A 14,811-nucleotide genomic window follows, 5' to 3' on the forward strand; every position below is an offset into this window, starting at 1 on the left:
AAACTGCCCTGATTCTGGATGGCCAGATAGCTAGCAACAGTGACAAGAAACTTTTTTCCTATACTGGTCCCCCGTGGGAATCGAACCCATAATCCTGGTCTTGCAAGCACTGTGCTCTACCAACTGAGCCACACGGGACACATTTGAGAGGTGAGAGATACACAATAATTCAAAGTCGAAAGTGTACTGAGGACCCAACTGCAAAGTACGCTAGCGCTTCCAGGTAATTACCAGGAAACATATTCACTGGGGAACTAGCTGGATAAACCTAGCTACATAAAGTGCATGCATCTATGGCTACAAGATAGGAAGTTAACAATTGCTCATTTGTTTGTGCCTTCCTCATTAGCAAGGATGTCTGTATTAAATTGAAGAGTCAATTGCAGTACCCAATGACAAGTCAAATAGCCAATATATTTGAAATTAATTACATTTAATAAACTAATCTTGTATACAAATAGCAATAAGGGTGATGTAAAATGACACGCATTAGAAAGAAAACATTGATAGACAGAATTTAACACCATGTTACAGCCACAGTCTGTGTGTAGGTTATGCATGTTTTATTCTCAGGTTGCCCTGACATTAGTATGAATAAAACAGTGCCTGTTTCGTTGTCCTCTGCAGTGAAGCATGGCCACAGTCCTCTGTCAGATACTTAACTGTAATTTGCTGCTACTTACAAAAAAAACACAACAGAGATTGCACAGTGCATCTTCTCCGGGGAAAGGGCAAGTTCTAGACTCGAATCCACAAAGCATCTCAGTGTAGAAGTTCTGATCTAGGATCTGTCCATGTAATCCTATTCACTATGATCTAAAAAAAAAGGTTAAACTGATCCTGGATCATCACTTCTACTCGGAGATGCTTTGTGGACCTTTTCCCGTCTTTGTGGACGTCTTATGTGGAGCACTCTCATTTTAAAGTTCTTGTGTCAAAGTAATTATGCAATTACTGAAGTCATGACTGCAAAAGTGCTTTTAAAATAGCAAAGCTATTGCAAAATCTTCCCATCTTCTTTTGTCCTCAGTAGAAATAACTGCCAAAAGCAGCCGCCACACAGAACAAACTGTCCTAGAGGAGGGAAAATAGTAATTATCACGGACTATCAAAAAATGACAATTCCTCATACCAGACCGGAAGATAAAATTCTTACATTCATGAAAATGTCCTGAGCGTAGCTGTCTGTGTCAGCATCCCAGAAACACCTGGCAGCCATCCTGGTGAGACAGGAAGAAGTCATCAGATCCTTTTAAATGAACTTTAACACAAAGAAAGAAGCTTTGGAAATCACAATATAACAACCACAGAGACCAACATAATGCATTTTGACATTAAAGCCACCACTAGGTGTCATGCACGCTCCCTGATAAAAAGGTACAGGAGACAGATCATAGTCCCTTACAGTCTAGTTCTGTTTTAGCCTGTAAGGATACACCACATACAACTACTACTAAAAGCTTTAGGGTACCTTTGTTCACTCTAGTGCTCAACAATGTTTCTATGAGGATAAGTGGGGTCCATCAGACCTGTGAACTAAAAAGATGGTCAGAGATGGTCTTGAAATTGGGCACACAAATAGTAGCTTGGGAGAAAGGAAAACAAACATCCTCCGTGCAAATTATCTAAACGGTATAGGAGCTAGTGCCACATCCTCCGTGCAAATTATCTAAACGGTATAGGAGCCAATGACACATCCTCCGTGCATATTATCTAAACGGTATAGGAGCTAGTGCCACATCCTCCGTGCATATTATCTAAACGGTATAGGAGCTAGTGCCACATCCTCCGTGCATATCATCTAAACGGTATAGGAGCTAGTGCCACATCCTCCGTGGATATTATCTAAACGGTATAGGAGCTAGCGCCACATCCTCCGTGCATATCATCTAAACGGTATAGGAGCTAGTGACACATCCTCCGTGCATATCATCTAAACGGTATAGGAGCTAGTGCCACATCCTCCGTGCATATCATCTAAACGGTATAGGAGCTAGCGCCACATCCTCCGTGCATATCATCTAAACGGTATAGGAGCTAGCGCCACATCCTCCGTGCATATCATCTAAACGGTATAGGAGCTAGCGCCACATCCTCCGTGCATATCATCTAAACGGTATAGGAGCTAGTGACACATCCTCCGTGCATATGATCTAAACGGTATAGGAGCTAGTGCCACATCCTCCGTGGATATTATCTAAACGGTATAGGAGCTAGCGCCACATCCTCCGTGCATATCATCTAAACGGTATAGGAGCTAGCGCCACATCCTCCGTGCATATCATCTAAACGGTATAGGAGCTAGTGACACATCCTCCGTGCATATGATCTAAATGGTATAGGAGCCAATGACACATCTTCCGTGCATATGATCTAAACGGTATAGGAGCCAATGACACATCCTCTGTGCATATTATCTAAACGGTATAGGAGCTAGTGCAACATCCTCTGTACATATTATCTAAACGGTATAGGAGCCAGTGCCACATCCTCTGTACATATTATCTAAACGGTATAGGAGCTAGTGCCACATCCTCCGTGCATATTATCTAAACGGTATAGGAGCCAGTGATACATCCTCTGTGCATATTATCTAAACGGTATAGGAGCCAGTGCCACATCCTCCGTGCATATTATCTAAACGGTATAGGAGCTAGTGCCACATCCTCCGTGCATATCATCTAAACGGTATAGGAGCTAGTGCCACATCCTCCGTGCATATCATCTAAACGGTATAGGAGCTAGTGACACATCCTCCGTGCATATGATCTAAACGGTATAGGAGCCAATGACATATCCTCCGTGCATATTATCTAAACGGTATAGGAGCTAGTGCCACATCCTCCGTGCATATCATCTAAACGGTATAGGAGCTAGTGCCACATCCTCCGTGCATATCATCTAAACGGTATAGGAGCTAGTGCCACATCCTCTGTGCATATTATCTAAACGGTATAGGAGCTAGTGCCACATCCTCCGTGCATATTATCTAAACGGTATAGGAGCCAGTGCCACATCCTCTGTGCATATTATCTAAACGGTATAGGAGCCAGTGCCACATCCTCTGTACATATTATCTAAACGGTATAGGAGCCAGTGCCACATCCTCTGTGCATATTATCTAAACGGTATAGGAGCTAGTGCCACATCCTCCGTGCATATTATCTGAACGGTATAGGAGCTAGTGCCACATCCTCCGTGCATATTATCTAAACGGTATAGGAGCTAGTGCCACATCCTCCGTGCATATTATCTAAACGGTATAGGAGCTAGTGCCACATCCTCCGTGCATATTATCTAAACGGTATAGGAGCTAGTCCCACATCCTCCGTGCATATCATCTAAACGGTATAGGAGCTAGTGCCACATCCTCCGTGCATATCATCTAAACGGTATATGAGCCAGTGCCACATCCTCCGTGCATATTATCTAAACGGTATAGGAGCTAGTGCCACATCCTCCGTGCATATCATCTAAACGGTATAGGAGCTAGTGCCACATCCTCCGTGCATATCATCTAAACGGTATAGGAGCTAGTGCCACATCCTCCGTGCATATCATCTAAACGGTATAGGAGCTAGTGCCACATCCTCCGTACATATCATCTAAACGGTATAGGAGCTAGTGACACATCCTCCGTGCATATGATCTAAACGGTATAGGAGCCAATGACATATCCTCCGTGCATATTATCTAAACGGTATAGGAGCTAGTGCCACATCCTCCGTGCACATCATCTAAACGGTATAGGAGCTAGTGCCACATCCTCCGTGCATATCATCTAAACGGTATAGGAGCTAGTGCCACATCCTCCGTGCATATCATCTAAACGGTATAGGAGCTAGTGCCACATCCTCCGTGCATATCATCTAAACGGTATAGGAGCTAGTGCCACATCCTCTGTGCATATTATCTAAACGGTATAGGAGCTAGTGCCACATCCTCCGTGCATATCATCTAAACGGTATAGGAGCTAGTGCCACATCCTCCGTGCATATCATCTAAACGGTATAGGAGCTAGTGCCACATCCTCTGTGCATATCATCTAAACGGTATAGGAGCTAGTGCCACATCCTCCGTGCATATTATCTAAACGGTATAGGAGCCAGTGCCACATCCTCTGTGCATATTATCTAAACGGTATAGGAGCCAGTGCCACATCCTCTGTACATATTATCTAAACGGTATAGGAGCCAGTGCCACATCCTCTGTGCATATTATCTAAACGGTATAGGAGCTAGTGCCACATCCTCCGTGCATATTATCTAAACGGTATAGGAGCTAGTGCCACATCCTCCGTGCATATTATCTAAACGGTATAGGAGCTAGTGCCACATCCTCCGTGCATATTATCTAAACGGTATAGGAGCTAGTGCCACATCCTCCGTGCATATTATCTAAACGGTATCGGAGCTAGTGCCACATCCTCCGTGCATATCATCTAAACGGTATAGGAGCTAGTGCCACATCCTCCGTGCATATCATCTAAACGGTATATGAGCCAGTGCCACATCCTCCGTGCATATTATCTAAACGGTATAGGAGCTAGTGCCACATCCTCCGTGCATATCATCTAAACGGTATAGGAGCAAGTGACACATCCTCCGTGCATATGATCTAAACGGTATAGGAGCCAATGACATATCCTCCGTGCATATGATCTAAACGGTATAGGAGCCAATGACATATCCTCCGTGCATATCATCTAAACGGTATAGGAGCTAGTGCCACATCCTCCGTGCATATCATCTAAACGGTATAGGAGCTAGTGCCACATCCTCCGTGCATATCATCTAAACGGTATAGGAGCTAGTGCCACATCCTCTGTGCATATTATCTAAACGGTATAGGAGCTAGTGCCACATCCTCCGTGCATATCATCTAAACGGTATAGGAGCTAGTGCCACATCCTCCGTGCATATCATCTAAACGGTATAGGAGCTAGTGCCACATCCTCTGTGCATATTATCTAAACGGTATAGGAGCTAGTGCCACATCCTCCGTGCATATTATCTAAACAGTATAGGAGCCAGTGCCACATCCTCTGTGCATATTATCTAAACGGTATAGGAGCCAGTGCCACATCCTCTGTACATATTATCTAAACGGTATAGGAGCCAGTGCCACATCCTCTGTGCATATTATCTAAACGGTATAGGAGCCAGTGCCACATCCTCCGTGCATATCATCTAAACGGTATAGGAGCCAGTGCCACATCCTCTGTGCATATTATCTAAACGGTATAGGAGCTAGTGCCACATCCTCCGTGCATATTATCTGAACGGTATAGGAGCTAGTGCCACATCCTCCGTGCATATTATCTAAACGGTATAGGAGCTAGTGCCACATCCTCCGTGCATATTATCTAAACGGTATAGGAGCTAGTGCCACATCCTCCGTGCATATTATCTAAACGGTATAGGAGCTAGTGCCACATCCTCCGTGCATATCATCTAAACGGTATAGGCGCTAGTGCCACATCCTCCGTGCATATCATCTAAACGGTATATGAGCCAGTGCCACATCCTCCGTGCATATTATCTAAACGGTATAGGAGCTAGTGCCACAACCTCCGTGCATATTATCTAAACGGTATAGGAGCTAGTGCCACATCCTCCGTGCATATCATCTAAACGGTATAGGAGCTAGTGCCACATCCTCCGTGGATATTATCTAAACGGTATAGGAGCTAGTGCCACATCCTCCGTGCATATCATCTAAACGGTATAGGAGCTAGTGACACATCCTCCGTGCATATGATCTAAATGGTATAGGAGCCAATGACACATCTTCCGTGCATATGATCTAAACGGTATAGGAGCCAATGACACATCCTCTGTGCATATTATCTAAACGGTATAGGAGCTAGTGCAACATCCTCTGTACATATTATCTAAACGGTATAGGAGCCAGTGCCACATCCTCTGTACATATTATCTAAACGGTATAGGAGCTAGTGCCACATCCTCCGTGCATATTATCTAAACGGTATAGGAGCCAGTGATACATCCTCTGTGCATATTATCTAAACGGTATAGGAGCCAGTGCCACATCCTCCGTGCATATTATCTAAACGGTATAGGAGCTAGTGCCACATCCTCCATGCATATCATCTAAACGGTATAGGAGCTAGTGCCACATCCTCCGTGCATATCATCTAAACGGTATAGGAGCTAGTGACACATCCTCCGTGCATATGATCTAAACGGTATAGGAGCCAATGACACATCCTCCGTGCATATTATCTAAACGGTATAGGAGCTAGTGCCACATCCTCCGTACATATCATCTAAACGGTATAGGAGCTAGTGCCACATCCTCCGTGCATATCATCTAAACGGTATAGGAGCTAGTGCCACATCCTCTGTGCATATTATCTAAACGGTATAGGAGCTAGTGCCACATCCTCCGTGCATATTATCTAAACGGTATAGGAGCCAGTGCCGCATCCTCTGTACATATTATCTAAACGGTATAGGAGCTAGTGCCACATCCTCCGTGCATATTATCTAAACGGTATATGAGCCAGTGCCACATCCTCCGTGCATATTATCTAAACGGTATAGGAGCCAGTGATACATCACTCACTTGACACCTTCTCCTCGCTGCTCTCCAATTACCACTTGTACCACCAGCTTGTATCGGTCAAAGCCCACATCTGTTATTGGAGAGAGAGACCATTATCATTAACCATATTTGTTACAAGGTAAATTGAGAAAAAAAAAATATATATATATATATATATATATATATATATATAACTGTCTGACAGCAAGATCCAGGATTCTTACCGGGTCCAAGTTCAATGTCTAATTATTTTGTGTTTTTACTGAACCTTTATTTTGACAGGGAAGACATCAGGTCTCAATATCTCTTTTCCAAATGTGGAAAGGCACCAGAACATCAACATTAAATGTATTTTGAATTTTGTTCCAGCAATACTGTGCATTAAAACTAAAAGCAGATTTCACTAGCTCTGTGGAGACCCTAGAAACCTCAATAGTTAACCAATCCTGTGAACAGGTTAGGCAACTCGGGTGTCTATACTTCAACAACAAAGTTAGATAAGACGGAAGTTTATGAAGAAGGGCCTTGTAAACAAAAAGGGAGTCATGTAGAGATCTATGGGTTTTTAGTGAAGTCCAGCCAACCTTTTAATACAGGATACAGTGACGAGTATCAAAACTGTCCCCTGTAACAAAACAAAGTGCACTATGGTAGATGGCATCTAAAGGTTTAAGAGTAGTAGCAGCTGCACTTCGATAAATAATATCACCATAATCAAGAACAGATCAAAAGGTTGACTGAATAATCTGCTTCCTGCTGCTTAGAGAAAGACCATCTGTTTCTGTAGAAAAAGACAACTTTTAATCTTAGCTTCTCAACCAGCTCATCTATATATGTTTTTTTAAACGGTCAAATCCATATCAATCCAAAAGCCTAAGTATTTATATTGGGGAACACGTTCGATTGGAGAACCATCTAATGAGTGAACATGTAGTTCATCTGAAACATTCTTACGAGAGTTTAAAAACAACATGTATTTTGTTTTGCCCGTACTAAGTACAAGTTTTTAAAAAATCAGCAAGGGATTTCTGCATAGATATAACATTTGACTGTAGTTTTGACAAAGCCAGATCAACAGTCAGGGTAACAGCATACATAATAGTATCATCCACATATAGATGAAGTTTACTATTTTTCACAGATTGACCAATGGTGTTTATATAAATAGGTTCCAAAATCGACCCCTGCGGTACACCTTTATGTACTTCTAGACGTAACCCCATCAAATCACGATGGTCTGAGTTCTGTCACTAAGATAATCATGAAACCATGAACAGGTGTCAGAGCTCTGACCTATCGAGGACAACTTATACAATAAAATAGCATGATCAACTGTATCAAACACTTTTGACAGGTCAAACAAAAAAGCAGCACATTTCATTTTAGTGTCTAAAGCATTGACAAGTTCATTAACAACTGTAGTGGTTGCTGTAATAGTACTATGTCCAGAACTAAACCCTGACTGTAGTGGTTGTTTTAATAGTACTATGTCCAGGACTAAACCCTGACTGTAGTGGTTGTTTTAATAGTACTATGGTCCAGGACTAAACCCTGACTGTAGTGGTTGTTTTAATAGTACTATGTCCAGGACTAAACCCTGACTGTAGTGGTTGTTTTAATAGTACTATGTCCAGGACTAAACCCTGACTGAAGTGGTTGTTTTAATAGTACTATGTCCAGGACTAAACCCTGACTGTCGTGGTTGTTTTAATAGTACTATGGTCCAGGACTAAACCCTGACTGTAGTGGTTGTTTTAATAGTACTATGTCCAGGACTAAACCCTGACTGTAGTGGTTGTTTTAATAGTACTATGTCCAGGACTAAACCCTGACTGAAGTGGTTGTTTTAATAGTACTATGTCCAGGACTAAACCCTGACTGTAGTGGTTGTTTTAATAGTACTATGTCCAGGACTAAACCCTGACTGTAGTGGTTGTTTTAATAGTACTATGGTCCAGGACTAAACCCTGACTGAAGTGGTTGTTTTAATAGTACTATGTCCAGGACTAAACCCTGACTGAAGTGGTTGTTTTAATAGTACTATGTCCAGGACTAAACCCTGACTGTAGTGGTTGTTTTAATAGTACTATGTCCAGGACTAAACCCTGACAGTAGTGGTTGTTTTAATAGTACTATGTCCAGGACTAAACCCTGACTGTAGTGGTTGTTTTAATAGTACTATGTCCAGGACTAAACCCGGACTGAAGTGGTTGTTTTAATAGTACTATGTCCAGGACTAAACCCTGACTGAAGTGGTTATTTTAATAGTACTATATCCAGGACTAAACCCTGACTGAAGTGGTTGTTTTAATAGTACTATGTCCAGGACTAAACCCTGACTGAAGTGGTTGTTTTAATAGTACTATGGTCCAGGACTAAACCCTGACAGTAGTGGTTGTTTTAATAGTACTATGTCCAGGACTAAACCCTGACTGAAGTGGTTGTTTTAATAGTACTATGTCCAGGACTAAACCCTGACTGTAGTGGTTGTTTTAATAGTACTATATCCAGGACTAAACCCTGACTGAAGTGGTTGTTTTAATAGTACTATGTCCAGGACTAAACCCTGACTGTAGTGGTTGTTTTAATAGTACTATGTCCAGGACTAAACCCTGACTGAAGTGGTTGTTTTAATAGTACTATGTCCAGGACTAAACCCTGACTGTAGTGGTTGTTTTAATAGTACTATGTCCAGGACTAAACCCTGACTGTAGTGGTTGCTGTAATAGTACTATGTCCAGGACTAAACCCTGACTGAAGTGGTTGTTTTAATAGTACTATGTCCAGGACTAAACCCTGACTGAAGTGGTTGTTTTAATAGTACTATGTCCAGGACTAAACCCTGACTGTAGTGGTTGTTTTAATAGTACTATGTCCAGGACTAAACCCTGACTGAAGTGGTTGTTTTAATAGTACTATGTCCAGGACTAAACCCTGACTGAAGTGGTTGTTTTAATAGTACTATGGTCCAGGACTAAACCCTGACTGTAGTGGTTGTTTTAATAGTACTATGTCCAGGACTAAACCCTGACTGTAGTGGTTGTTTTAATAGTACTATGTCCAGGACTAAACCCTGACTGTAGTGGTTGTTTTAATAGTACTATGTCCAGGACTAAACCCTGACTGTAGTGGTTGTTTTAATAGTACTATGTCCAGGACTAAACCCTGACTGTAGTGGTTGTTTTAATAGTACTATGTCCAGGACTAAACCCTGACTGTAGTGATTGTTTTAATAGTACTATGTCCAGGACTAAACCCTGACTGAAGTGGTTGTTTTAATAGTACTATGTCCAGGACTAAACCCTGACTGTAGTGGTTGTTTTAATAGTACTATGTCCAGGACTAAACCCTGACTGTAGTGGTTGTTTTAATAGTACTATGTCCAGGACTAAACCCTGACTGAAGTGGTTGTTTTAATAGTACTATGTCCAGGACTAAACCCTGACTGTAGTGGTTGTTTTAATAGTACTATGTCCAGGACTAAACCCGGACTGAAGTGGTTGTTTTAATAGTACTATGGTCCAGGACTAAACCCTGATTGATGAGAACTTGTTCTCAACTAGCCTACCTGGTTGAATAAAGGTGAAATAAAATAAAAATAAATAAAATTGATTTAGATTCAAAATGCATTACTCAGAATGAAGAAAAAAAATTGCAAAGTTGTACATTTACCAAGGATTCTAGAATCATAGACAAGGAAGCCTTGAAATGGGGTGATATTTATTGAGATCACTACTATCCCCATCCTTATGTAGGGGCAGCACAAGAGCTGATTTCCATACTTTTGGCATATTTCCTGATAACAATGGTCAAATTAAAATGTGCGTTATTGAGTCAACAATGGCCGCTGCATATTTAAGCAAACCAGGATCCAATTTGTCGGCCCCTATGGATTTCTTGTTGTCTACTGGTAGCAAAGTATCCAGGACTTCTTTTAAACTGATGCATGCTTAATATATGATTTAAGGCCAAACAACACTGCTATAAATGCAAGGTAAGAAAAGTCGTGTTTTATGTCACACGATTTTAGACAAATCTGTCAAGACACCAACCATGAGAAAGGGTGCAACTCGTGAACTGTATTAAATGTAGCCATGTTTTTCCATTATATCTTAAAATAATGACATTAAAAACAAATGTGGCAGATTATTATCAATGACTTAACAGCTGTAACAAGTTGTCCACCGCAGAAAATCCTCACTGACGCCCAAGTTTATAGACAGATCTATAAGTTATTTAAGACTGAGTTGGGATGAGGGGTGTGAGAGCCAAAGACACTCTCATTACTATACATTTACTAATCTTATTAGGATAAGAGTTGTTTCACAACGTCAGCCGCAGTCAGAGGCTTTGTAACGGCTGAGTAGTTTCTCACCCTTCAGTTTGTCCTTTATGCAATCTGCTAATGAACGGGACAGAACGCCGACCTCATCCGGATCATACTGCACCCCAGACAGTTGTTCTCTCAGGATATCACGAATGCATTCCTTCACAACAGCTGCTTTGAACCTGAAATAAAAACAAAATGATAGATAAAGAGAGGGAAAGACAGAGACACACACCAGGCTGCCCTGCTAACTAACGTTAGCTAGCTAGATATTAGATAGCTAGATGGCCAACTAATTTTGTTTCATAGCTAGCTATATATCTAGTCTACATAACAGTAAATTGTGCAACAAAATGTCTTGAACATTGACTGCTGCAGCGGCATAGGTAAAGACTGTATATAATATTGGCAAGATATTTGAGTGACCGCTCTAACAATGTGAAATATTTCCTCAAATATGGAAGGCAGGTAGGTGGGAGGCGAGATCAGGTAGGACAATTCTAGCCAATGAGAGGGCAGATAGGCATGTAAACTAAAGGCCATAGACATGGAGAGGAATCATCTGTGTAGCTGTGCCATTATAGCGTCTGTGACAGTATGGGCAGCACCATTGAGGCTATCGCCATTTTAAAGTAGTACATTTTATTTTTATTCATTGGCTGATTGCTCCCAACTCATGAATCCCCACACAGTTGACTACTTTAAAATGGTGGAAGCCCTCAATGGCGATGCTAAAACGGGTTTATATCCATGATGAGTTGTCGATCAAATCTCAATGACAACAGGCACAACTCCGATACAAAGTCGTTTTTGGGGTAAGTTGCCGAAATGCCACGTGCATCCACTTATATCAGTAACAACCTAACCATTACCAAACCTCTATTTGATAAAATAAGCCTCATGTACTGAATTAGCAATTCTGTGTTTTTGGTGACCTATTTTGACACACTGTCATTGACCTCCAAAGAAAAAGGTGTCACTTCCTCAAAGTATTTTAGAGTAGCCGTTAGCCTAGAGGTTAGAGCCGAACAGTCAGGGGGGGGGGGGGGGGGGGTGGGAGATCTGTCGCTGTGCACTTAGCTAACACACATTGCTCCAGGGGCGCTGTACAATGTACACATTTCCATGAGGACAAATTCTTCTTCTATGGTATAATTGTGTTCTCAACAATATGATGTGCATTCCGCCACCTACTGTGCAGGTGAATAATAAGGATCCCAAAAAAGGAAATTATGGAAGTAAAAAAAAAATCTAATATCATGCAAACTATCAAAAAATTAATTAATTAAACATTTATTTTTTTAATACAAATAAAAATCAGGTCCCTACAAAGGCTCAATGGACTCCTGTGAGGGCAGGACATTTCCTAGCAACAATAGTCCTTGCAGTGCTTCTGCCGTTTAGTCTTGGAGCCCCAAAAACTTCTCGGCTGCAGATATAATCATGTCCAGCTTCTTGGACTTCTTTGACAATTGTGCTGTACAATTAATCACTGTGGATACACTCTTCACAATGAGTGACTCCAGATCACCCGATTGACTTAAAACAACTGGTTGCAACACATCCACCACCATATCTTCAACACTATTGTCTCTTGCTCCTTCGACTCTATTCACCGCCTCCACATAAGAGATCTGCTGCATAGCCCTGATCCTTGACACCTCAACCTCCTTCACCCTAACAGTATACTCAGAGGAAGTCCAGAGTGTGATCCCCACCACAGTTGCAATGTTTTCCCATTGACAGATTCTTCAATACTATACTTCTCCCGTCTACATTTGACACGTGACCATATCCTTTACAATTCCCACATTGTAATGTTTGGACACAAATGCTCTCACTGCACACCTCACATTAGGTAGAGGTCTCCTCAAACGGGTGGGTATACTTTGTGGAACGTTCCAACAGGAATCTGTTCCAAAAACTTCGTAAAGTACAAGAATGCTAACAAACAATGCATACAAAGTAGCATGATCAATTGAACTAGCTGACGGATAGGCATCAACTTACCACGTAGCTTATTCTTAATGTTTGTCCATAGGCTACCAGAGTGAGGGCAGACATTTTCCAGAATAAACGTGGTGAGTGAAAACCTTAATTAATTAAATAGCCAACTCCCTACCTGGTATCTTATTCTGCCGCTATACAACTTTGTATGCGTTGTTTGTTGACAACCTTGTCATTTACGAAGTTTTTGTAAAAGATTCCTTTTGGAACGTTCCACAAATTATATCCACCCTCCTCAAACAATAATAACATCGATAGGCTTTTCTCCTTCCTTCCATTTACCATACGGGTCAGGCGACGTACACTGATCACTCCTGTGATTTTCTGACTAATGTACTCGTCATCTATATCCAACGAGACTCCAGCTATAACTCATTTGGCAGGCGCCCTACTCCGAAGATCAATACATGTTACTTCTGACGTGGACAACTTAGCCAGATCCAGCGCACGCTTCTTCTGTTCTTCATCAACACAATTAACCAAAACTCGGCCGCTTCTAGTCACCTTGATTGAATCGACATTTCTTCAGTCCTATAACGTTATATTACAAATGGAGTTCCCAAATTAATATCCTAACGCAGTGCATTATTGGGCCGATCCTTGTCTTCTACCACAACTTTTGCTCGTTTTGTTCCATTCTTTGATTTCACTATTTTACATTCATTGTCACACACTTCACTTTTGGACACTTTCAGATTCAAGCAGTCGCCATTTCCTCCCAACCACTACTACCTTACTCCTTCGAACCTCCAACGACCACCCAAATTATTTTCGTGGGCGCAATAAAACATCTCACTTCGCCTCTTCCTCTCTTACATAGCTAACGTTAGCTAGCTAATTTTACCGCTAGCATTGAGTGTGGCAACTTACTTGTGATGATAATTCGGTCTAATGAGGTAAGTATTTCCTCCAGTATCTGCTCCCTCCATTTTAACTGCGTTTGTATTATGGTAAGAAAGCTAATTTAGCAAATAATACATAAAAACATGGAGATTGAGCTAAAGCCTCAAGAGGACAGAATAAACGTTTGCTTATGTTACCATAACAACATTTCCGCTTCCGGAAGTGTAAAGAACCAAGCGTATCCTTCTCTCAACGGTTGTTGGAACCGCAAGGTCTCGTTCAAGACTTCAAATGTTGAACGTTGTTACGACAACATCTTCCAAGAGCCAATTTGAGTTCAAAATAATTAGCCAAAAAGAAAAAATTACGTAAATAATAGTATTTATATTGTAAGCGACAGTGAAGTAATGCACATTGGGAGATTTTTTTTTAAACAAAATATTGTGATTTCAATTGTATGAAACATTTTGAAAGAATTCAGTTGATATTTGCATCCAATCTTTCTTTGGTCAAACAACATATTTTCACTCAAGGTTCTTGTTTCACCTTCCTTTAAGTCATCTTTTCTCTCAATTTAGGATTGGTAGTCTTGACTTGGAGGCGAGGTTAGGGGGGATGGGTAATAAAGGTCATTAGGAGACTGAAATAACTTGTTCTTTAGTATCCTAAACAACAAGTTTCCATGCCCTACTTTCTATTTTTAATAAAGTTATTTACCCCTTCTCCCAACCCAAGTCCCCTTACCCTAAACCAGGTTCATATCCTCTACCCAACCCCTCCTCCTCTTATTTTAATTTATTTATTTTTACTTTAATTCTTTACATTTTAAATCCATAAAAGTTTGTTTTAAACAAATCAAGCTGAGGATAGAAAAAAAGGAGAACCACCCCGTTCCACTTGTACCTTGGCAAACCTGACCTTTGGATAAACCACTTCTCCAATCTTTTTGGCTCTATAACAAAGAACAAACATCAAAAACATATACATGATCAAATAGAATCAACTATTAAAGACTACCAGAACTCACTGGATTCTCCAATTACATTGAATTAACTACAGGACAAAAT

General features: G+C 41.1%; 1 protein-coding gene across 2 annotated transcripts; it reads right to left on the reverse strand.

Annotated features, from left to right (window-relative positions):
• Positions 1-420: 420 nt before the first annotated feature.
• Positions 421-13,944, reverse strand: dynlt2b (dynein light chain Tctex-type 2B). Of its 2 annotated transcripts, none has more exons than XM_039000752.1 (5): positions 13,772-13,944; positions 10,943-11,076; positions 6,589-6,658; positions 1,157-1,220; positions 421-1,074 (listed from the first exon to the last, which is right to left on the reverse strand). In XM_039000752.1, exons 1-5 carry the CDS (start codon positions 13,828-13,830, stop codon positions 1,027-1,029), a joined length of 375 nt encoding a protein of 124 aa, XP_038856680.1. In that variant the 5' UTR covers positions 13,831-13,944; the 3' UTR covers positions 421-1,026. The 2 variants fall into 2 exon arrangements, with proteins under 2 accessions (XP_038856680.1, XP_038856681.1); XM_039000753.1 differs by lacking the exon at positions 13,772-13,944 and adding an exon at positions 13,634-13,709.
• Positions 13,945-14,811: the final 867 nt, after the last annotated feature.

This window comes from Salvelinus namaycush, chromosome 9 (assembly GCF_016432855.1).
Source record: "Salvelinus namaycush isolate Seneca chromosome 9, SaNama_1.0, whole genome shotgun sequence".
Lineage (NCBI taxonomy): Eukaryota > Metazoa > Chordata > Actinopteri > Salmoniformes > Salmonidae > Salvelinus > Salvelinus namaycush.